Source organism: Tachypleus tridentatus, chromosome 10 (genome assembly GCF_004210375.1).
Source record: "Tachypleus tridentatus isolate NWPU-2018 chromosome 10, ASM421037v1, whole genome shotgun sequence".
NCBI lineage: Eukaryota > Metazoa > Arthropoda > Merostomata > Xiphosura > Limulidae > Tachypleus > Tachypleus tridentatus.
Window position 1 is genome coordinate 156,869,598 of NC_134834.1, and position 25,224 is coordinate 156,894,821.

A 25,224-nucleotide genomic window follows, 5' to 3' on the forward strand; every position below is an offset into this window, starting at 1 on the left:
TGTTGCGTGCATCGCGGTACTTACACATAACATGTAACCGCAATAGAAAGGTTTGTGGGTTACGAAGCCACTCACAAATATACAATCAGCATACGCCTGGCGGGAATGGAAATTAAACAGGTTTTCTATCCTAAGATCACGTGAAACATAGGGTGTACATGACATACACGTGTATTCATATAACATGATGTGTAGTAAGCTGAAGTAGTTTTACATTATCAGAGAAGGGAACTGTAGTAAAAAATATCACTAAAGTAAGAGAAAGAAAGGTCGTGTCCGATACCACTTTTATAGACATATGCATAGAATTAAGTTTGCGTTTCTTTTTTTAACTTGAATATGATTAATGATTATGATTTATAGAAATAAAAAAATGAATTTATTCAAGTTCTACATCTCTAAGATAAAAATTCACTGCGCATGCTTGCTGCGTATGATCACTTGCGATATAAGTGACAATAGATACCTAAAAAAATAAATTACGACAGGATACAAAATTACAAGCGTCTGACACAAATTGTTGCAGATCAATGGAAATACACCAAGGTAAGGAAATTATTTCCATTAGATGCTTCTATATATATATATGTATTACACTTGTGTTTCAATTAATAACATTTGTTGTTCTGTTAAAATCATGACCTTGTATGCACTGGTAATACTCGGCCCACATTGAGCACGCGCAACACACAAATTTGCAAGGGTCAGTCACAACGCCGTTGCTCGCTCAAAATTGTTTCAAATGAAGAAAATTTGGCCGTCCGGTAATACTGATAGGGCACAACGTCATTCATTAACAAAAATATTGAAAAAAAATTTTTAACATCTTATAGGTCATATTAATGGTAAGGCATATTATCCCGCTGGTTCAAGCACCCTTGGTTTTGTACTACAAAAACCATCGTATACACTATTCAACCTAAACCATACAGTACGGCTAGTGAGAATAACTTATCGTCTATACAGTACAGGTGATGATTCCTGATCGAGGTTATAACTTATTGTAATCTGTAATCTGATGAGTTTCGTCTGTGGCATAATTATGACCTCGGTCACAGTTTTCTTTTATCAGTATTAACGTATGTAGTAGATCTATCTACACACACAGACAGCTAGAAAGGGAGATTTCTTTGTTTCAGCTATAAGCCACATAATATGCTGGCTATTTGGACTGTGTTCTCTGCTATTCATGTATGCATGTAAATAAGCGAGATATTATTATGTATTATCGTAGGGGTATGCATCTTTTATCTTAAATTTGAGTTGTATTTCCGGGCCGGTGTGGGCTACTGGTTGCCACTCAAAAGGCCTAAAGGTTCAAGTCACGGTTTGTCGTTGACAAAATCCGCATTACAACTGTGATACATAATCACAGTACTCAGTTAAAACCAGCTTCATAACAGGAAGTTCACTCAACAATTTTAAATAAATGTAACCCTTGTTTGAATCTGACTTAGCCATGTGTTAAAAAACAAAACAGTAAACTTGATGTGTTTGTTTATGACATAATACGGAAGCAGGTATAAATACGAAATATAAATTTGAGTAATAATAGTAATTATTATTATAATTTAAGAATATATTATGTTATTCTGAATAATATTACTAGAAATGCAAATAACTAATTTATACTGTGATAGATCAACTCAAAAGTGTACTTACATTTTAATTGTAACCACCTATTAAATTCTCCTTAAAAACGTACGGGGTATACCCACCATTGGGTCCATGATGACGAGAAACGCATTTGAAGTAAAAAATGTGTTCTAAAGTAGGCTAGTATATATTTATTTTTCTTTACATTTTATCCTTCGTGTGATGGAATACACTTAAAGATCTCGAGACAGCTTTACTAACCTTGTTTTGTTCTTTAATTATTTTTTTTTTTTATATAGCGGATGCGGTGTTATAAAAACTATTAAATATTAGCATATAAATCACGAAACACCAGTAACAATCTGTTCGCTTAACCAGAATTCTGAAGATCCAGGATGTATGTTTATAATTCGTGGTGGAGGAATTATGTACGCGGAAAGAATCAATTAACTGCTATCGGGCAGAACAAACTCAGACTCTTTTCGATATGTAGTTCTTTAAGACAATTCATCCCATGCAGTGACGTTAGTGGCAAACTGAGTCATCACGTTCCTAGCTAAAAGGGGGCTTCAAAAGCGATATGTAATTTATTTCAACAAATATATATCAAGTCGTACTACATAACATGAATGATATAAAACATTCTAAAGTTAATTTTAAGTACATTTCGTAAAGAGACGATCATGAAGAATGATGAATTTCAGGATGTTTCTCAATTTTCTTAACTTAAAGAAAAATTCAGAGAAAAGTACCGAAATTAATAAACAATCCAGTTATCAGGAACAATTGCTATTTATCTTCCACTATAATATAGTGGCGGTCCTCAGTTTACACTGGTTCAAAGTCATTAAAATGTGACCCGGTGAGTATATTTGTTTGCTTGAAATTAAGCTCAATGCCTATACAATGGGTTACCTGTGCTCTGCCCACCACGAGTATCGAAACCCAGTTTCTCTCGGTGTGATTTTGTAGATATACCATTATGCCACTTGGAGGCTTGTAAATCTTTAATTGTAATGTTTTTCTTTGAAAGATAATTTGATTGGCTACGCAGAAAAAGATTAAAAAAAATAAAATAATATTTCGTGTTTTTTGTCATTAAACGAAAAGCTTCATAATGGGCTATCTGGGCTCTGCCCTCCACGGCTATCGACACCCGGTTTTTAGCAGTATAAGTCCACAGACGTACCGCTGTACTACTGGAAGGTAATGAAAGTAGAATAATTTAATCCACGAGAATATTACCTGGACAAAACGAGGGTGTTGAAGGTTCTTAAGTTGTCACAATAATGTAACAAGTTTGGTTTGATTAAAGAGTAACCTTATTCAGTACGACGTAAATAGTGCTTGATGACCGACTTTGTCCTATTATTGTTTTATATGAAGTCATAATAAGTATATATATATTAATTGATTAACATAGTTTAACCCATTTGTTTTTACAGAGCTCTATACTGTCTAGAATATTTTTCACAATATGTATAAAGTGAAAGCTTTGTCATCCACGATAATATTGTAAATTATTTACTTTGTAAATTTTCGTGACATGATTCCCCCGGTGAGACAACGGTAAGCGTACGGACTTAAAATCATAAAATTCGAGGCTCGATTTCCTTGCTGTAGACACAGCAGATAGCCAAATGTGGCTGTGCTTTAAAATAACTAAATCAATTTTGTGAAATGCCTGTGGATATTGTAGGGGGGGCTCTGTGTCATTTGAATAATAAATTGCATATCATTAATGGCTTCACCCTTAGTTCCTTTGTGTAGCTTTCTGCTAAATACCAGTCTGCGAGTTAGAGAGAAATGTTTGGTGAATTTATACACAAACAAAGATTTTCGTTCTGTATATCTCTCTCTCTTCTTTTCTTTCTTTTTTTTTTTTTTTGTTAATACTGGAAAACTGAATTCATTGCAATATTTGGAATGTGAATTGCGCACCGGCATGACCGAATTTGCAATAGTTTTTCAGGCCATGAGAAAGTAAAATCTATACCCCGTCTAAAACCCCATAAACACGGTAGTGGTCCCACATGCTGGACAATACAAGACCCGGTTCGGTGATAGCCAACTTTTTCTTATGCTCGTGGACCGGTTTCTTATCTAGATTGTAATCTCGGCTCCGAAGCTATATGACCAGGTAATGTATGCTGAAATTATTTGCTTAGTTGAAATAGTAACTCCTACTGTCTACTATATAACCATAGTTTATTATGCAGTTTTGAATAAATAAGCAAGTTAACATTTGAAGAAAGTTCTCAGAGCAGTCATGGGACTCTTGGTTTGCTTGACCACTGTTACGTTTCGCCAAATTGTCCAAGGTAAAGTATGGTTAAGAAAAATAGTGGCCGGATAAAATACCTTCGCGGGCCGTAGCTGTGTTCTAGTTCCTCGGTTCTGTAACCCCAGACCCGGCATGGCCAAGCGTGTGAAGGCGTTCGACTCGTAATTCGAAGGTCGCAGGTTCAAATCCCGGTCGCATCAAACATGCTCGCCCTTTCAGCCGTGGGGGCGTTATAATGTAACGGTCAATCCAACTATTCGTTGGTAAAAGAGTAGCCCAAGAGTTGGCGATGGGTGATGATGACTAGCTGCCCTCCCTCTAGTCCTACACTGCTAAATTAGGGATGGCTAGCGCAGATAGCCCTCGAGTAGCTTTGTGCGAAATTCAAAAACAAACAATCTGCAAGCCTATTTTCTCTGCAGTTTTCGCAGGTTCTGTCGCTAGAAATTGCTGATAGTCAATGAAACTCACTTGTTTGTGGCTAAGTTCAGTACTTTCATGAACATGAACACATCTATTAGTTTGTGAAAGAGGAACACACTCAGGCCAACTTCTTAAACTCCACATCTTTGTGGCCTAATGTTAAGTTCTTTTGGTAATAAAGTAAGTTTTTAAGGTTAACAGGTGGACCTTTATCGTGTTATTTTTTTTAAGTTGATTAACAGGAACTCTCTATAGCCCACCCAATCCTCCGATTGGATGTTAAAAACAAACAAGCGTCATAGCACTAGGTCAGTTGGTAAAAAAACAACAAAAAAAACTTTAACTTTAAGATACCACACTTAACTGTATACACATATTCATAAAACATAGCCAGAGGGTTTATGTAAAGAATAACACTACAAGAACAGCAGTAATAATTCCTAATGGTTAACCAAGAGAAGTGGTTATAATAACATATACACAACATCGGATGTTTTACGTTAACTGTTAACCGAAACAAGTGACTGAAATAACACATAAACATCATCAGTTGTTCTACATTAAAGATTAATCAGAGAAGAAATTGTAATAACACAAAATAAATATCAATGTTCTACATTAACTGTTAACCGAGAGAAATGATTTTCATAACATAAACATAATTAGCCGTTTTACATTAAAAGTTAATCTAGAGAAGTAATTATAATACATATTAAATGTATGCTGCTTTACACTACAACTTTATATTTAGTACAAACACAATCCAACTCGTATTATTCTATAGAGAAATAAATGACATATTTTTATTCGTATCCAAAACAATAAAATAGTCATTTTAGTGTGCGTGTGTGTTCTTATAGCAATACCACATTGGACTATTTGCTGTAGCCACCGGAGGACAGTTGGACTATTTGCTGTAGCCACCGGAGGACAGTTGGACTATTTGCTGTAGTCACCGGAGGACAGTTGGACTGTTTGCTGTAGCCACCGGAGAACAGTCATTTCAGTTTGGGCCTTTAACATCACCATGATTTCACACTTTTTTTTCTTCTCTCTTTTCAACAATTTAGCTTCGATTCATGAATATGTCAAAATAAAATTATATTTTAAATATGTCAAAATAAAATTATATTTTGTAGAAGGAGTAAATCTCACACAGGTCGTCACAGATGTTTAATATTTCTTCACCATGTTCAATGAAGTCGTCTGAAAGGACAGTCACAGCTGAATGCTTTACTACTAGTACAACTGTCCAATTTACACGAGGAAAACTAGTGCTGAAAACTACATGCTAGTTGTCTACATATTCATTTGCAACGAATCACTTTATTCAGTATAGGATTACTGATATGTTCATGGTATGTTTAGCGAACTGTAAACAAAGACCTAGTGGTAGAGATGTCATAAAAACAAAATTTCACAAAGAGAAGCATATATTTTACAAACAATCTCTGTTACCTGTAACCTGAGCGACAATAATACTGTATAAGTTATGTTGCATATTGTTAGAAAACTGGATTGGAATTGGAGTTTTCTGGTGCAAAGCAACTGGGCTATCCCGCCAAATGTTTATTATTAATTTCATGTGAATGGTATTGTTGGTGATCTGTCAGGGTCCTCAAAACCTGTTTTATAGTAATGGTATAATGCACGGAGAGTTTGTCGTATTTATCACGATGTTTTACGTACAGCCGAGTTACGTTCAAAGTTATATTTTGTTCTCGTGTTTAGAGTCGCTAGAGTGGGTGCATTTTTCAGCCTGGTGCATGATACTCGGCGAGTATCGCATCATTCTATAAAAATAAATATCTCTGAAACATTTTCTGTATCTTTCACGTTTATTTCTAAAATAAGTCGATTTTAACTAGAATTTAAATTTTCAATATAAAATCCACGTTTTGTATTTCAAATGTATTGTTATTAGCAATATTTTAAGGTTGTATTTTATGGTCCGGCATGGCCAGGTGTCTAGGGGCGCTTAGCTTGTAAGTTGAGGGTCGCGGGTTCGAATCTCCCTCATGCCAAACACGCTTGCCCTATTAACCGTGGTGGCGTTATAATGTGACGGCCAGTCCAACTATTCGTTGGTAAAAGAGTAGCCCAAGAGTTGACGGTGGATGGTGATGACTAGTTGCCTTCTCTCTAGACTTACACTGTTAAGTTAGGGACGGCTAGAGATTATTGCCCTCGTGTAGTTTTGCGCGAAATTAAAGAAACAAACAAACAAAATTATATTTTATTGTATTTTTTAGAAGAAGCTGCTAGTTATAGTAGTGAACTAATGATAGAGAAATCTTGTGAAGTATCTAGATAAGTATTAGTTATAAATACGAGAACTGGAGAGGTGAGAAGTGTGAATGAGTGTAGGGTTAATTTATTCAGCTACTTGATCGTTCAGCCTTGAAATTGTGCTTGTAGCTTTATTTTTGCGTTAAGTACTGTAAAAGTAGCGTGGTATTTGCTTAGGCCTACAACTTCAAGTACAAGTAAGAACAGTGTACAAATGAAGGAAGTTTGTAGATACTTTGATGAAGAAATAAACTAATTTATCTTCGTTACGTGTACTGCACTCGGCTTTGTTTTCGTCTGATAATTTAAAAGAAACAGCCCAACAAATGAACATTTACGACAATTAGTTTTACATAACACATAGGGCCCGGCATGGCCAAGTGTGTTAAGGCGTTCGACTTGTAATCTGAGGGTCGCGAGTTCGAATCCCGGTCACACCAAACATGCTCGCCCTCCCAGCCGTGGGGGCGTTATAATGTGACGGCCAATCTCACTATTCGTTGGTAAAAGAGTAGCCCAAGCGTGGGTGGTGATGACTAGCTGCCTTTCCTCTAGTCTTACGCTGCTAAATTAGGGACGCCTAGCGCAGATAGCCCTCAAGTTGCTTTGTGCGAAATTCAAAACAAACAAACAAAACACATAATTATCCTTTAAATATAAATATCAGAAGCAGTCCTTAATATAATTTATTATTTATGCTATTATATTTTTTGCAAATCAGTTCAACTATACAACAACTTTACTGAGTTACTGTTGCCATAAAAAATAAATAATACTTCAAAATATTATTGCTTTTGTTTATCAGTTTTACAACAGTTGAGAATTAAATTGAAATTTAAACAGGTTAAGTTTCAAAATACATTGTTGTAATTAATTTATTTACAACAGATTTTTAATGTGGATTTTTCCAACCTGTGTACGTTTTTGTTTTCACGCGCATTTCTGAAGGGAATATTGTGCAGTAATGGCGACAGGTATAAAAAATGTATGTGTGTAAGTTTTATCCTTGTTTGTCTTTATTTGAAAGACCTATGTATCTATACAAATACTTGTAAGTCCATGTAACTACTTCGTGGGATGTGGACAGGTCTTCACCAAAATTGGTGTGGAGGTTCAATGGGTCCATGGGAAGATAGTTGCAAATTTTTAGTTTTGCATTTTGCCTTTCCTGATTTGTATGTATGTTTTTACCACTACCACACCTTATGTGTATGGTGGTTCATTCGGCTCATGGAGATATATGCGAATGTGCATTTTCACATTTCGCGGTTTGCCATCTTTTTTTTTTTTTTTTTGGCGTTTTAACGTTTTATTCAATTATTATAACTTTTCACGTCCTAAGCTAATTTTTCATTGATCATGAGTTTACATAACTTCCGTCCAGGGGACGATTACTCCAGCTAGAAAACAATAGAGTAAGACGTCATATTCACTTCGAGAGTATGACAAGAAAAACTTATTTCGTGTTAATCACGTAAACAGTATTTAAAAACAGAGTAACAGTCAATAATAATGTGGTCAGTTATATTAATGGAGATCCTATAAAGCCTTTACAGCCGAATGATATTAACTAAAATGGCGTTAACAGTACATCTCTTGTATATTGATTAGGAAACAATTTAATTTTAAATATCCAGTACAAAATATCCAGTGTTCTCACGGTTCAAAGGCCTTTTTATGATTCACAGAGACTTCAATGTACCGATCAAGCTTCTCCATTGTTTTAGTTTCTTTTATAGTTGCCCCATGGGGTTTGTACTTGAAAAACATACATAAAAAACATTCCCCCCATAGTACCTGAACACATGTTTCAAGTTTGGTGCCACAAGCTTATGAGAGGAGATATGATTACAGTTTCAAAATGGTGTCCCCCTCATTTCGAACAAGAAATATAAAATTCTAGTTTAACGACCCTGTTAGCCTACTTATAAACCTCCACTTTGTTAGTCTGAGCCTTTGGGGACATTTTAGCTTCCTTGGTACTCAAGAAATTAGAGGTAGGGGCTACGTCACATAGATAAGGACATTCTTCGAGTTACCTCGGATCCACCTACCAAGTTTGTTCCTGCTGGCTCCAGTACTTTGCAGTGATGGAAGAAGGAATTGCAAAGTGGGGTACTTAGCTAGACATGCAGATAATATAATAATGTAATTTACGGTTGCTATATAAGTCAAATATGTAAAAGTGGGGATACTGAGCCATTCCCAGCACTACCAGTTTCGACTCCTCTTCTGTGGGAGGAGTTCGCGAGCAAAAAAAAAAAAAAAAAATCACAAACACACAACGTGAATTAATATAGCATAATTAACAATGGTGTAGTCCCGAGGGATCATGAAGGAGCGCCAACTCCTAACTTCATACGCCCTTACAGTGCCGCTCCTACTTCAACATTTTGAAATGCAAATTATTTTCAGTGTTCCTTTCTTTTACATTCAAAAAGTGGACCGATGGTATTGTAATGGTGTTTCTAATAAGGAAAGCTTTGTATGAAATATGTTTCTGATATTAATTGAAAGCTCTCTTACATTGCATATAATGCTGCTTTATAATAATATATTTCAAACAACGACTTTTATCAGTAATCAATAAATAAGGCAACCAGTTTGATAATTAGCTACACTCTTGGATATGGGTGTTTAAAGGACACCGTGGCGATCCCTAACTTTTAAATTTACCACTAAATTGACTGGCTACGATAGGTGTCATACAAATCAGTGATGTCGAGAAAACCCACTTGTAGAGAAATTTATATGCAAAAAACGGCTCGTTTGGGTTGAGAAAATATTTTACGTAGAAGAGCGAACAACGTTTCGACCTTCTTCGGTCATCGTCAGGTTCAGAAAGAAAGAGGTAACTGACCGGAAGCTGACCACATGTTTGAAAGGGGTTGTGTAACTGAGTGTCGGAATGTAGAGGGCGGTATTAGATGTTTGAATATATAATTTTATTTATTTTATTATATTAATATAGGTCTAAAGGCGTTCCTTTATATTGGTTTATTTTGGGTTTAAGTTGTATAAGTAAGGCTTCTTTAATTTTGCGTTTGTTTATGTTTGCTTAAAGAAGCAAAGTATTTGAGTGTTTTCTATGGTTATGTTGTGTTTATTTGACTTGCAGTGTTCGAAAACGTGTGAAGGTGACTTTTTATGTTCTTTTAATCTGGTTTCCATTTTTCTACTTGTTTCTCCAATATAGAAGTCGTGGCAGTTATCACATTGTATTTTATAAATAATGTTGGTGTGGTGTTTGTCAGTGTAGTTTTTACATAGTATAGACCTCAGTTTTGTACCTGGTTTTTTGAATAAATTTGGTATTAACTGGATTGTCATATTTTGTTACTAGTTTTGGCCAAATGTTGGTTATTTGTCTTCTGATGTCGGGAATATATGGTATGCAGCAGTATATGGTTTCGTGGTTTTTTGATTCTTGAGCTGTATTTACTTTAGTTGGTTGATTTTGCTTTCTGTCTGGGTGTGTGCGTATAATGTTTTCTGCGGTTTGTAGAGGAAACTTATTGATGTTGATGAAGTATTGTTTTATTTTGTCTAATTCATCGTTAATTTTATCTGGTGAGCATAGTTTTATGGCTGTGTTTATTTGGTTTCTTAGTATGTTGGGTTTTGTTATGTTTCATGTGCTGAGTCCCAAGGAATGTATAGTCCAGTATGGGTTATTATTCGGTGGATTTCTGTTTTGAATTGTGTGTTGGTTCTCGTAATTTTGAGGTTAAGAAATGATATTTGATTGCTTTCTTCCTGTTCACATGTGAAGTTAATGTTGGGATGTATAGAGGTAATGTGATTGATAAAATTAAGTGTGTTTTCTGCAGATCTGAATCCCGCAACCGTCTCATTTACATATTTGTACCAGTATAGTGGTAAATGTAATGCTGTGTTAATTGCTTGTGTTTCAACTTGTGTCATAAAAATATTGGCTAGAACTGGTGATACTGGGTTGCCCATGCTTAGGCCATTTGTTTGTATATAGTTGTGGTTGTTGAACATGAAGTTTGTCTTTATACCTATATTAAATATAATAAAATAAATAATATAAAATTATATATTCAAACATCTAACACCGCCCTCTACATTCCGACACTCAGTTACACAACCCCTTCGAAACATGTGGTCAGCTTCCGGTCAGTTACCTCTTTCTTTCTTTGTGAACCTGATACCGAAGAAAGTAAACGTACGTAAAATATTTTCTCAACCCAAACCAGCCGTTTTTGCATATATAGTGTCATACAAAGAAAAGTTTTGGTAGAACATTAGCAATATTTCTGCAATTGCTATTAAAGTAACTAGTAAAACATAAAGTTTCTAGAAACATAAAAGGTTCTCTAGTTTTGAGGAATCGGCGTCAGCACCATATAAACATCAACACATGCGAAAGGATCGGAAACATTCCAGCAATATATATTTTTTATATTCTACAATACAAGGAAACAGGAAGTTTTGTTAGGTGAGAACACTTCCGACACAAGAAACATTACAATCGACCTAAAACGTTATTAAAGACCGAAAACCACTCTGTAAAGTTATGTATCAAGACCTCCTATAGCTCAGTGATTTAAATATCATAAAAATTGTCTCCCTGCCTGTATTTGAACTGAATGTTCAGATGTGTTTGCGAAACGATTGTTTTCAGTTACTCTAGCGTGAAGGAATTAGGCTGTTATAAAACCGGTTACATTACGTTTCCCACTTACACTGTTTTAAACTCATGACAACTCAGGATAACTTGAAAACACCGTTACAAAACACATCTGTCGCAGGTGCCAGTTGTTGTAACAGAATATTGTATTGTAATTTAAAATTATTTGCTAGACGTAATAAAGATTTTTTTCACATTTTAAAAAGTTTCATCCGTTAGGGACACTTAATAGTAAACCATTCAAATCATTTTATTTTTTAGTATTTTATTGTATCATTATTACAAAAACATAATGGTTATTGAAGTTATAATAGTGTATTAGGATCAATACGTTACACCTACTCCTATTTATTGGAAAGCTAAAAGAAAGTATAAACCTTACCCTTTGTGACCTTTTCCTACCAGAAACTGACCAGGAGAACAGTATTTATGGCACTGAACTAGTTTAAAATATCTTGAATTTGGATTCGGCTTTACAAGAAACCATACAATTAAAGCTTGTTGTTTTCTACTTTCCAAAATTTATGTTTAATTGCTAAACTTTTCTTTTTTAGCGAAATCTCAGCAATATGTGAATACAAAGTTACTTTTAATTCTATCTTAATTCAGTTAGAAAGTTATGTAGTTTGCCCAATATGCTAAAATACTTCGGTTGCTTTTTGGAAAACTTGATCATTGTTTCAGTATTGTTGCTCTACATTTTTTGCTAATTTTTATAGCTTGGAGTAAATCTGTTTATAAAGTAGGCCACCACGATCTGAGCCGAAAACTATTGAATTAACTGATTACATAAATCAGAAATGTGCTTGTCGTAAAATTTTCAAGTTCAGGGAGGAGCTAGATGAGTCAAGAAGGGGGCGTTGTTACAAGTGATCTTCCAATAATATCTGGAAAAATTCAGTTTAAAAATGTAAGAATAATAATCAAATGCTGAGAACAACCTCACCAGTTGGAAGAGGATAAGAAAGTTGAACAGACGATAAAGCCTGCTCAGAAGGCTAACCAATCAAAATAGAGGATTAGTGTAACATGCTTCCATATTTTATGGAAGAGATAAGCAGCTTCAGAGACATTCGATCAGTAATTGAAAGTAAGTTGATAATGACCACTAATCTTATATTATTTAAAACTGTAAATTAACAATATTAGACGATTAGGTTTAGGTTTTACGTTAATGTGCATTCAAATAAATTAATGGACATATTTCGACATTAATTTCACATTTATCAATTTAACGAGTGTTTCCTTATAGCAAAGCCACATGGGGCTATCTGCTAAGCCCACCGAGGGGAATCGAACCCCTGATTTTAGCGTTCTATATCCGTAGACATAACGCTCTACTAGCGGGGGACATCAATTTAACATCTTTGTATCTATTGTCGATACTCTATTCACACATAATCTTATACAAGGCTGAATTTTGTCAACGAAATGACTTATTTCTCTTTACTGACTTACCATTAATGATGCACGTGTCTCAGGGCTACCCACACTGGGGGTGGACCTCCCACAAAAGTCAAATTATTTCTAATAGAATCACAACGACTGGTAATTTGTTTACCATTCTTGCAACCGAAGTAGATATCCTGCGAGCACTAAATGTTTGTTTGTTTTGTTTTTGAATTTTGCATAAAGCTACTCGAGGACTATCTCCGCCAGCCGTCCCTAATTTAGCAGCGTAAGACTAGAGGGAAGGCAGCTAGTCATCACCACCCACTGCGAACTCTTGGGCTGCTCTTTTACCAACGAATATTGGGATTGACTGCCACATTATAACGCCCTTATGGCTGAAAGGGCGAGCATGTTGGTGCGACGGGAATTCGAACCCGCGACCCTCAGATTACGAGTCGCACGCCTTAACCCACCTGGCTGTGCCGGGCCGCACTAAATGTGGATGAGATTACACCATAATTCTCAGCAATTAAAGTCAGAAAACAAATAATTTAATTAACGAGCGAAATTATGAAATACTTTAAACTGTTATCATATTTTCAGTTATAATAAATCCAGTATGAGAGATTGTGTCTTTATTTTTACATATATATGTGTGTGTTTTTGTTATGGATTCTCGGTTAAACAATTTTCTTGAAGAGTGACTTTTGAAGTTACGAGACCGGTAGAAGAAATGAATAAAGAAGAAAAAGTTCGATATTCATATCCATATGTGTATCTTATTGATATTTTTGTTATGTATATATAAACATTACAGCTAAGTTTGGCTCTGCATGTAACATGACGACAGAACCATGCATTATGACCTGTCCATAAAGCAAGCAGCTGTTTATAATTAACGATGAAACACCAGCATTGTTCTGCAATTATAGGCAGGCAGTTATGTAGCTTCCTGCTGGGATGGTAATAAGCATAGCAAACAAAGTAGAGGTGAAAGTGGTGTTACTGGTGTTGCCTCCATTACATCATGTAGGAGAGAGAGTGCGTGGTTTCCAATGTAGCTGAGGATGCTGTTTGAAGAGTTCACAAACATTTTTGACTCAACGCAACAACAGAAATTCGATAACTTATTGATTGAGCATTCTCATGCATTCGTAGGACCTGAGAGTCGGTTTTTTTTTATCAATCAACAATAATTCACCATCACATAGATAGAAGCAGTGAATATCCAGTTAAATAACTGCCACCACGCTTGTCTGAAACACTAGGATGTAGCTAGTGCCAAGATACACAGAATATATTAAAAGAGCAGAATAATACAGCCTTCAGAGAGTGCTTAAACATCGGAAGTGATGAATGTTAGAAAGAGGCAGGGTATTCCAAGGCTATGTGTTATTTTTAAATGGGTGAATGTGGTAACTTACAGTGATACCTTTTCAATCTTTAGACTTGGTATACAGATACTGGAAACTTGAATTGGACAATGAAAGCAAATCTAAAACAGTTTCTAACACCTGAGATGCTTTGTACAAGATTTGAGTTATGCAGTTCGGCCTGCGTAGGATGACTACGACTTTTGAGAGGCTAATGAACGTTATACTGAAGGGTATACAAAGAGAGAGATGCCTAGTCTATAGCAGTTTTGTCTAGATATTTGGTTACAAACTTGGGTTTGGTACTGAAAACGTAAGCACAGCACTTCAGCAAATAATAAACACACGTTTTAAAGTTGAAACAAGGAAAGTTTAAACTTATGCACATACCTGTGGTATTTTTTTGGTCATGTTGCGAGTACAGATATAGATTTTGCTGATCTTGTGAAGATTACAGTGATACAAGACTGGTCTCAACCTGTTATCAAACAAGAAGCCAGTAGTTTCGTTAGTGTTGCATCACATTACTGATAATTTGTGGCCAATTTCTCCAAGATCATCACTGTTATCTATTTTCATTAAAATTAAAATGAATTTCAAATGAAGTATCAAATGTGAGCAAACATTCCTGCCACTCAGGTATGTTGTCGTGGAATCTCTGTTACTGGTGAATTCATGACAGGTCTGTTATTTCTTGTTGAACATTGATGCAAGCAACAGTAAAATCATAGCAGTGTTAAGCATTATCACTGTCGCAAAATGGAATGGAACCTGTGATCACGTACACTCATCGTTCCTGAATGTTCATACTGTATAATGAAGGAAAAACCATGCTCGAAATGGTAATTTTCACAAAACACTACTGATAATACTTACATAATAGAATATTCACCATTCAGATGGATTATACACAATTGAAATGGTTTATGGACTTCAAAAATCTATAAGGGATAATTACATGTTGGATATCAATATTAAAGGGGTATGATTATCATACAGCATCATTTAACCACATAACATGGTCAGCAACTTGTCTCACTGCACTGAGCCACCATCGACATGACAGTTCCAGTTGACCAACTGTTGGGACTGATGGTAGTGAGGTCGGACTCTAGAGTTGCCTTGGATGAAAGTATATTTTGTGTATTTTATAAATCATTTTGTTTTGTTGTAATTTTGTTATTGTGTTTATCAATTCATTCCTTTGCCCTCCCCTTCAGTGGAACAGCAGTGAGTTTGCGAGCTAATAACGCAAGAAACTAGGTTTCGATACACGTGGTAGACACAACACTGATAGCTTTGTCTTTAAATGCGAAAAACAAAACCCTTCTTGTAATCACAGTAAATATTCTCATAATTCCATATGTACTGTAATGTTATTTGTTACTTATTTAATCTCATTATTTTATCTTTCAAAAGTACTTAAACATTTTTATTGGGAGTGTACGTATTCTAAGTAGTTTCTATACATTTTTGCCAATTGTTATTATTATTTTTCTGTTAAGTATATTTAAAATATTCATTTTTCTATTTTTTCACAATCGTAGATTTGTTTTTGTATTTTATTTTAATATTGATTTATTTATTTCATAATTTTGATTTTGTACTGTAATTACGCCCCCCCCCGCTAGTACAGCGGTATGTCTTCGGATTATAACGCTAAAATCAGGGGTTCGATTCCCTTCGGTGGGGTGAGCAGAGAGCCCGATGTTGCTTTGCTGTAAGAAAAACACACACTGTAATTATGAATATCTGAGTTAAATGGTCATTTCTACGTTTAATGTAACATTTTATATGTTAAGAGGTTTTATGTAATAATTTTTCCCTTTTGTGTTTGTGGGTGTAAATATTTAAGTATTCAAAGATTATTTTTCCTTGTATTTTATATTGGTTCTATTTGATTTAGTTAAAGGACAACTAATTTTGCATTAGTTTGTTTATTTCTTACTGTAAATTGTTATTTTTCCCTTATTAAAAGGTTAATTTTTCAGTTATATTTGGTGTAGTACCTCGCGTCTATATAAGCGCGAATGTCTCTCTTACTGTGGGTATGTCCTTAACGCAAGATTACATTTTTAAAACTACTTACTCCGGAATACAAATACAACAGTGAACAGGAACTAACATGGACTCTGTGGCCGCAGCCTTATAGGCCGTTTTCAGACTGCTCAAAGTGGCCAATACAGCAATTTTTTTTGTAAAAACAACGATCTATTTGTCTCAAATTGAAAAGGCCGTTTTATTATTTTATTTTTGGTAATGTGTGATCAAGAAGGGTCGGGGCGTTTCTTGTCTGTATCATTCTGTCCATGACCAGTCATGTTTTAAAATGACTTGAAACTTCACAAAGCTTTCATTTGCTTCTCTGCTCATTATCTCTTCTGTTTATGCTCCTGACAGTAAAACAACAAATACTGTGCACAAAGAAGCTTTACAAGAAAAATGTATCTCAAGACGGCTGGTATCGGTATTAACACTTTTACCAAAGTAAAGCAGAGAAGAACCGTTCGACCTTCTTATGTCTTCTTCAGGTTAACTAATAGAGAGTTTGCAACTAACCGTTGCTTTACAATAGTTCAGTAAATGAGCGTGTAAATACTGAAGTAGATCACTTGAAATCATTTTTATCATACAACAACGGCCACACTGCTAGTTATGTATACACACACATGACACAACACCGGCCACACTGCTAGTTATATATACACACACATGACACAACACCGGCCACACTGCTAGTTATATATACACACACATGACACAACACCGGCCACACTGCTAGTTATATATACACACACATGACACAACACCGGCCACACTGCTAGTTATATATACACACACATGACACAACACCGGCCACACTGCTAGTTATATATACACACACATGACACAACACCGGCCACACTGCTAGTTATATATACACACACATGACACAACACCGGCCACACTGCTAATACACACACATGACACAACAACGGCCACACTGCTAGTTATATATACACATGACACAACAACGGCCACACTGCTGGTTAATATACACACACACATGACACAACACCGGCCACACTGCTAGTTATATATATACACACACATGACACAACAACGGCCACACTGCTAGTTAATATATACACACACATGACACAACAACGGCCACACTGCTAGTTATATATATACACACATGACACAACAACGGCCACACTGCTAGTTATATATACACACATGACACAAACACCGACACTGCTAGTTATATATACACACACATGACACAACAACGGCCACACTGCTAGTTATATATATACATACATATACACACATGACACTGCTAACATACGGCCACACTGCTGGTTATATATATATATACACACACATGACACAATATACCACGCCACACACTGCTAGGTTATTATATATACACACACATGACACAACATATATACACATGACATGACACAACGCCAGCCACACTGCTGGTTATATATACACACACATGACACAACACCGGCCACACTGCTAGGGTTATATATATACACACATGACACAACAACGGCCACACTGCTAGTTATATATACACACACATGACACAACACCAGCCACACTGCTAGTTATATATACACACACATGACACAACACCAGCCACACTACTAGTTATATACACACACACATGACACAACACCGGCCACACTGCTAGTTATATATATACACATGACACATGACACAACACTGATACACTGCTAGTTATATATATACACACATTACACACCACATGATCACACTGGCTTACTGCTAGTTATATATACACACACATGACACAACATCGGTCACACTGCTACTGCTGGTTATATATACACACACATGACACAACACCAGCCACACTGCTAGTTATATATACACACACATGACACAACAATGGCCACACTGCTAGTTATATATACACACACATGACACAAGACTGATCACACTGCTAATTAGATATATACACATGACACAACATCGGTCACACTGCTAGTTATATATACACACACATGACACAACATCGGTCACACTGCTAGTTATATATACACACACATGACACAACACCAGCCACACTGCTAGTTATATATACACACACATGACACAACAATGGCCACACTGTTAGTTATATATACACACACATGACACTACACCGGCCTCACTACTAGTTATATATACACACACATGACACAACACCGGCCACACTACTAGTTATATATATACACACATGACACAAGACTGATCACACTGCTAGTTATATATATACACACATGACACAACGCCAGCCACACTGCCAGTTATATATACACACACATGACACAACACCAGCCACACTGCTAGTTATATATACACACACATGACACAACACCAGCCACACTGCTAGTTATGTATACACACACATGACACAACACCGGCCTCACTGCTAGTTATATATACACACACATGACACAACACCGGCCACACTGCTAGTTATATATACACACATATGACACTACACCGGCCACACTACTAGTTATATACACACACACATGACACAACACCGGCCACACTACTAATTATATATATACACACATGACACAAGACTGATCACACTGCTAATTAGATATATACACACATGACACAACACCGATCACATTGCTAGTTATGTATATACACATGACACAACATCGGTCACACTGCTAGTTATATACACATGACACAACACCGGTCACACTGCTAGTTATATACACATGACACAACACCGGTCACAATGCTAGTTATATACACATTACATAACATCGGCCACACTGATAATTATATATATACATAACACAACACCGGTCACACTGCTAGTTACATATACATAACACAACACCGGTCACATTGCTAGTTATATACACATGACACAACACCGGTCACATTGCTAGTTATATACACATTACATAACATCGGCCACACTGATAATTATATATATACATAACACAACACCGGTCACACTGCTAGTTACATATACATAACACAACACCGGTCACATTGCTAGTTATATACACATGACACAACACCGGTCACATTGCTAGTTATATATATATATACACACATGACACAACAACGGCCACACTGCTAGTTATATACATACACACATGACACAACAATGGCCACACTGCTAGTTATATATATACTCATATGACACAACACCGGTCACACTGCTAGTTATATATATACATAACACTGTGTACTTAAAGAGTTTATTTTATGATATCAGGTAGTATTTTTGCAAATTTCTTTGTATATATATTGTGTCATTTATTTGGCATGTTCAATTTTCTTCTTTAGAGAAAAGATTTTTCCTACCTAACTGTTAAATTGGATTTTTGTTAAAGGGTTGTGTCGTCTGTGTTACCATGTAAGTGTTTTAGAAAGGTTAAAGAGTATTACACTGGTTTCTTGTCCAATGCATGGATAACGTTAATTGGTTTTAAATCTTAAAATTAGGGATGGCTTGAAGGTAAAGGAAGAAAACAGTAACTGTGTGTTTGCTCCTCCTTTAGATTATAAGATAATTTTTTCAAAATTTTCATTTATTCAGATGTATGCAGCTTTAACATAAGACATCAGTCAAGAAACTCGCTAAATTCCTTTGCTCTAGATACCTATTGTTCTGAGTCATTCAGAGAAAGTATCACCTTTGTGTTTCTGTGGAGAATGTTCTTGCAGATCTCTGTATTTACAGCTTTTACACAGGTAGGTAAGGTAATGTATCAATGATATAACTTTTCTTATGTTTCAGTAGGAATTATCAACGGTCACGTTGATAGCTCACGCGTCCTTGGAAGACTAGATTGTTGTTTTGTGTATGTAATGTTGTTGTTGTTGTTTTTCAGTTTCTAACAAGATTTAAAGATTCAAATTTAGAGAAGTTAACAACTACTTACAATTAAAGAGCTATCTCCAGTAAAGGTATAGTCCTAGGCCAATACACGCTTTAGAATGTGCCAAGTCTCATTTATTCTTCAAATTTAATGAGACACTGACAATTTAGACTTCTTTCATGAAATATTTCTTGATAGAATCTCCTGTTATTCTGTGGAATCGAATATTGGGTGAAAATCACTGTATCTGAGACTACCACAAGAATTAAGCATATCTTTTATATAACGGAATTAATGCATAATTTTCTGTTTAAATTCAGAAAACTTAAATTCAAAAAGTTATTTTCGCGAAAAATTAAACAGTGGCAATTATTAAAACTATTAAAGTAAAATTAATGTGTGTTTATAATATAGATGAAAATGTTTTAAGTAATGCAATGTATATTGTCTTAAAATGTTTGTTATATTTTAATTATTTCAATATTGAAGCGAGACAATCGGCTGCCTGCTCTGTTTCCATCGTCGGAATCTAACAAAGGTTTAACGTTATAATCCAAGAAAAAAAAGTATATTTTAATGAATTATTGGTAGTATATCGGAAAGTACATATTACATACAATGTCAAAATAATCAGAAAGAAATGTTACCATCTTAATGGATATATTTAGGCATAGAGTGATACTTAGAGTATACTTTGTATACATACATAAAGATCCAACCATAGAAACAGAAAATATAATATCACATGATCGCTATTTCTAGAGCATCTCAAGGTGAAAGCTCTTATTCTTCTCCTCCAGGTGGAAACCTCATTGTTTTATGTCCTCTTGGCAACAATCAACATTCTTGGCATGTACTGGAGCGAACGTTGCACTAAACCACACACCCATCGAAACCTCAGTGAACAACCTCTGTGCTTTAATACAAAATATTGCAGCGCTTCTGTTATGTTGCCTTGACTTTTCAACATCTTTTTTTAATCCCGTTGCAAGTGTTCTTGCCATGTGGTTCTATTTTCGGCCTTAGCAAAACAAAACCGAGGTGTTGGAGGACGTATCCTTCATTACGTGAGATGGCCATATATGACAGTGTGGCACAACATACACGCTAGATTTACGAATGAGTTATTGTTTTTTTATCGCTAATCCTTAGTTCTAAAAATTAATTATAAAACTTTAAAAATGCAGAGTTTTTCTAAGTAGCAAAAATTATAATTTATATCCGAAATTACAAAAGTAAATTTATCACCTCCGCCACAAGAAGAATATGTTTTCAACCCTCTTTGTGTTTTTGTTTGTGTGTGTGTTTGTGTTATTCAGCATGATGTCTCGTAAACAGCTGAATTAATTTGGACGAAAGTTGGTATACATTTAGATCATAACCCAACTTAGAATTTATTAATTTTAGAAGGGTCAAGGTAACGGAAATCCCAAACTTCTTTATCTGAAAGCATTGAAATTGATTTTTCACATGATTTTTATTCTATAAGTCAGTCAAAAATGACCAGGTGTTGATGAAAGTTAGTGTACTTATGTATAATATTATTCCTCATTGTTTTACTACAAATAATCCGTATTCGTTGATAGAGACAGAAATACGGAGACAATTTTCTTTTTTTGAGAGCATGGCGGAGATATGCGTTCCACTAAGCGCCCCTCTAGTTTTGTATGAAATTGTAATATTTAAAACTTATAGCTAAATATTAAAGAGAGATGGTTATAAACAAACAAATAATACACTGCAAAGCAAAATATCGTAGCTGGAGTTAGATAACTAACGTACTTGCTTTGTAGTTTCCTTTATTTGTTTGTCTTCACTTGTAGAATATTTCAGTTCAGTGGAATAAAATGTAAGCACACGGTTGTTTGGCGTGTTGGGGTGCAAAGAAACTAGGCTATTTTCGCTGTAAGTACAAAATCTCAGTTATATAAATTCGAAAGTTATAGTGTTTGTGATATACAGCCTTTAAAATGTACTTGTACTGGCATTTTTGTCCCCACCTCTACCGTGGATCAGTGATAAGTCTATAGGCTTAAGAAACTAAAAATGCAGTTTTATGCTCATCAACGACAGAATCAAATGAACGTTTTTTGGAATTCGTGAGAAAAACATTATTGACAGAAGTTGAATATTTTGTTCAGATCATTTTTTAAGACAAATTACTAAATTTATGGTGAATTTTGTGCCATGTGCTAAATGAATAGAAAAAGGTGTAGCTTGTATGGTTTGTGTCATATACGTGTATATAAAACATTTTTGATTCACGGGAAAAGTTAAATATGGTTATTAATAATAATATGCATACTTACGTGTGGTAGCAGATTATGCTAACATAATAGTAAATAGATAAATAACGATTTTTAAAATTGTTCATTATGCTTATAAGTTGTCGTTTGTCAATTTACTGTTGTTGATGTACATGTTACATTTACTTTATTAATTACGTGTAATGATTTGGTACATATTGTAATATATTCGATTGTCTGCCGGATAACTCCATTGTTCACTTCTCACGAAAGTCTATAAAAATCAATGTGATTTGGCTTCCCTGAGTCCAAATGACAAAATCAGTATATTTCATAACTATGCAAATTTATTGTCTACTAATTACAACTAACGGGTAATTTAATTAAATAGTAAAGATTTTGATCTCCTACAATCGCCTTTAAAAGTATATTAACTGCAGAACTCGTGTGTAATGCAACTTGAATGGCATGTCTTGTTTGTATGTTGTAAGACGCAAAGACACATAACTATCTAGGTCGTACCCAGTAATACGAAAACTTGTGTGAGGCTGTCTTCTATAGAAAATTCTCAGAAAGCTTGCGAAACTTGAAATTGTTATTATAATAAACATGAGAATTTAATTATTAGCACTAAGAAATATTTCTAACAACAACAAAAAGAAATGATTAAAAACAAAAATAAACAAATCTTAACAACTAGGGTCAAATTGGAATCCCCGTCCTACCAAACATGCTCGCCCCTTCAGTCGTAGAGGCGTTATATTGTTACAGTCAATTCCACTATTTGTTGGTTAAAGAGTAGCCCAAGAGTTAGCGGTGGATGGTAAGGAATAGCTGCCTTTTCTCTAGTCTTATACGGTCAAACTATGGACGAGCACAGGTAGACCTCGTGCAGCTTTACGCGAAATTCAAAACAGATCAGGGTCAAATTTTATTGTTGTTGTTGTTTAGTTTTTTTTATCAGAATGTTAACCAAAAAAAGTTAGGAAGCAGATAACAAGCAAAATTCGTCCTTTGAAAATCAGTGGATTAAACGTTTCTTTTGTAGATTTTAAATCTATTCTCAAACCTTAGTTTAAATCCTGTTATAGATAACTATTCAAATTCTACTTTTTGTTAGAATGATATGTCGAAAACTCATTGTATTACGATGTACAAACAGCGAGTTGTAGAATGGAAGACATTGTAATTGACGAATATGAAATAAGATTATACTGACTAGAAAGATATATATACTCTTCTCATTTCCACAGCATTTTTTAATACTGCTCTGCAACTTTTATAACAAAATGTTTATAAATACGTGAAAATACATCTAAATATAAGTACACTAAACAGTATTTACGCATATGTATAATATTAAAAACTGGAAAATAATACAACATTAACTTGTTGCATAATAAAAATAGGGCACAGGCCTAAAAGGAGAGACTATACTTCGGTAGCTTTCTACACCACCAATCATTAGAACAAAATTATTTACATTAAACAATCTATAAGAATCATAATGTTAGATAAAAATAGTTGTTTATCTATGAACAAGGTTAGAAATAAGTTTTGTTTTTAAAAACCTTACTTTAAATAGCAAAATCAATGTATCTCAAATCAATGAAAATTCTCCTTCCTCATTGGCACAATGGTTTGTCTGCTGATTCACACTGCAACAAACCGGGTTTAGATACTCGTAATGGGCAGGGCAGAGATGGCCAGTTGTGTAGCTTTGGGCTTAATTCCAAACAATTAATTATATCTATTGAAGGCTATCTACTAGTTGAAGGGGTGTCGGTAAAACATGGGAATGATGTTTCCGCGTGTTCTTGGAGGAAGGCCAAGGCTAAGCCAATCAACATTCAGGATCTGGCGTTAAACTGCTTGTTCTCGTGCCCAGCTGTTCAAAGTAAACAACTATATGAAATGCTTCAAAAAGCTGTCCATATGAAGTTGTGACTTAGCTATATATGTAATTTCTAACTTAAACTATTATTTCTTTTGATGATGACGTAGAATGCCACCGAAACATCCAGAGTGTCACAGTTATTAATAAATCTTTTTTATTTATTGTGCAACTATCTATTTATAATGATAGGTTTAAACATATTGTATTCCCATTAAATTTTATAATAATATTTGTTTATTGTTAAACGCAAAGTTACACAGTACACTCTCTATACTCTGCCCACCGCGTCTATTGAAGCCTTATTTTTAGAGGAATAAGCCTTCGAACTTACAGCTGAACAACCAGAGAGCTGGTTCAAAAGTAATCGGATACACTTGCCTAGTAGTGTTAAGTGCAATTTGTTAAAATGGCGATTGTATATAGTCGTTACTACGCGAGAAAAATGTTTGCATGCTGTTAACTAAGTTTAAAACTCACTTATATAAAATTACTTTCTACGAAAGACAGCAAAAACGAGCATAACAATAAACAAATTCCAATGAAATTCTGTAAGCCTGGCCAATGTTAATAATTCTAGTGAGTTATCGCAAAAAAAAACAAAAAACACGGTTGAATATTGTTTTGGTTTCTTACGGAGGATATTTTACGTCAAAGAAAAAAATTAATTAATTAATACTTATTGACAAAGTATATTAACGTTAGGAAGTATTGATAATTTATTTAGTCGTTTATTTCAATATTCGTTTTTTATTTCTACATTTTTTGTTTGCTTATTGCATTTCGATGCTTCAAGAACAATTGTTAATCAAAGCTACCGAGCGTCATCATTTCCATCACTTAGTCAGGAGTAAAGGAAATGCCGTAAAGCATTAACACTGAAAGCAAACAACCTGTTTCAGGTTGTTTCGTGTCAATTCTGCTGTTAAAAAACGTGTGCGACAAAAACTCTACTAAAAACTTCAAAACCTTGAAGAGAATCATCACTGGTAATGCCTTCAGCTTGAGCAATGACAGCTTCTAACATTCTAACCATTTCAATGTTGGAATTCAATACCAACAGTTTTGTTCCTGATAAATTATTTTGACCGTTTCCCAGTAATTCCTACTCTGGTCACACAGTTTTTCTCTTGTAATACAGATAAAAATATAGAGAATAATAAAGAAACCTGTTTTTGGTAGAGTTTTAATCCTACTGGAGTTTGTGAATCTTTG

General features: G+C 34.9%; 1 protein-coding gene across 2 annotated transcripts; it reads left to right on the forward strand.

Annotated features, from left to right (window-relative positions):
• Window positions 1–373: 373 nt before the first annotated feature.
• On the forward strand, window positions 374–25,224 carry LOC143230718 (uncharacterized). Of its 2 annotated transcripts, XM_076464761.1 has the most exons (3): window positions 374–546; window positions 19,587–19,741; window positions 20,670–25,224. In XM_076464761.1, exons 1-3 carry the CDS (start codon window positions 531–533, stop codon window positions 20,826–20,828), a joined length of 330 nt encoding a protein of 109 aa, XP_076320876.1. In that variant the 5' UTR covers window positions 374–530; the 3' UTR covers window positions 20,829–25,224. The 2 variants fall into 2 exon arrangements, 1 of the variants encoding a protein (XP_076320876.1); XR_013016608.1 differs by lacking the exons at window positions 19,587–19,741; window positions 20,670–25,224 and adding an exon at window positions 5,164–5,457.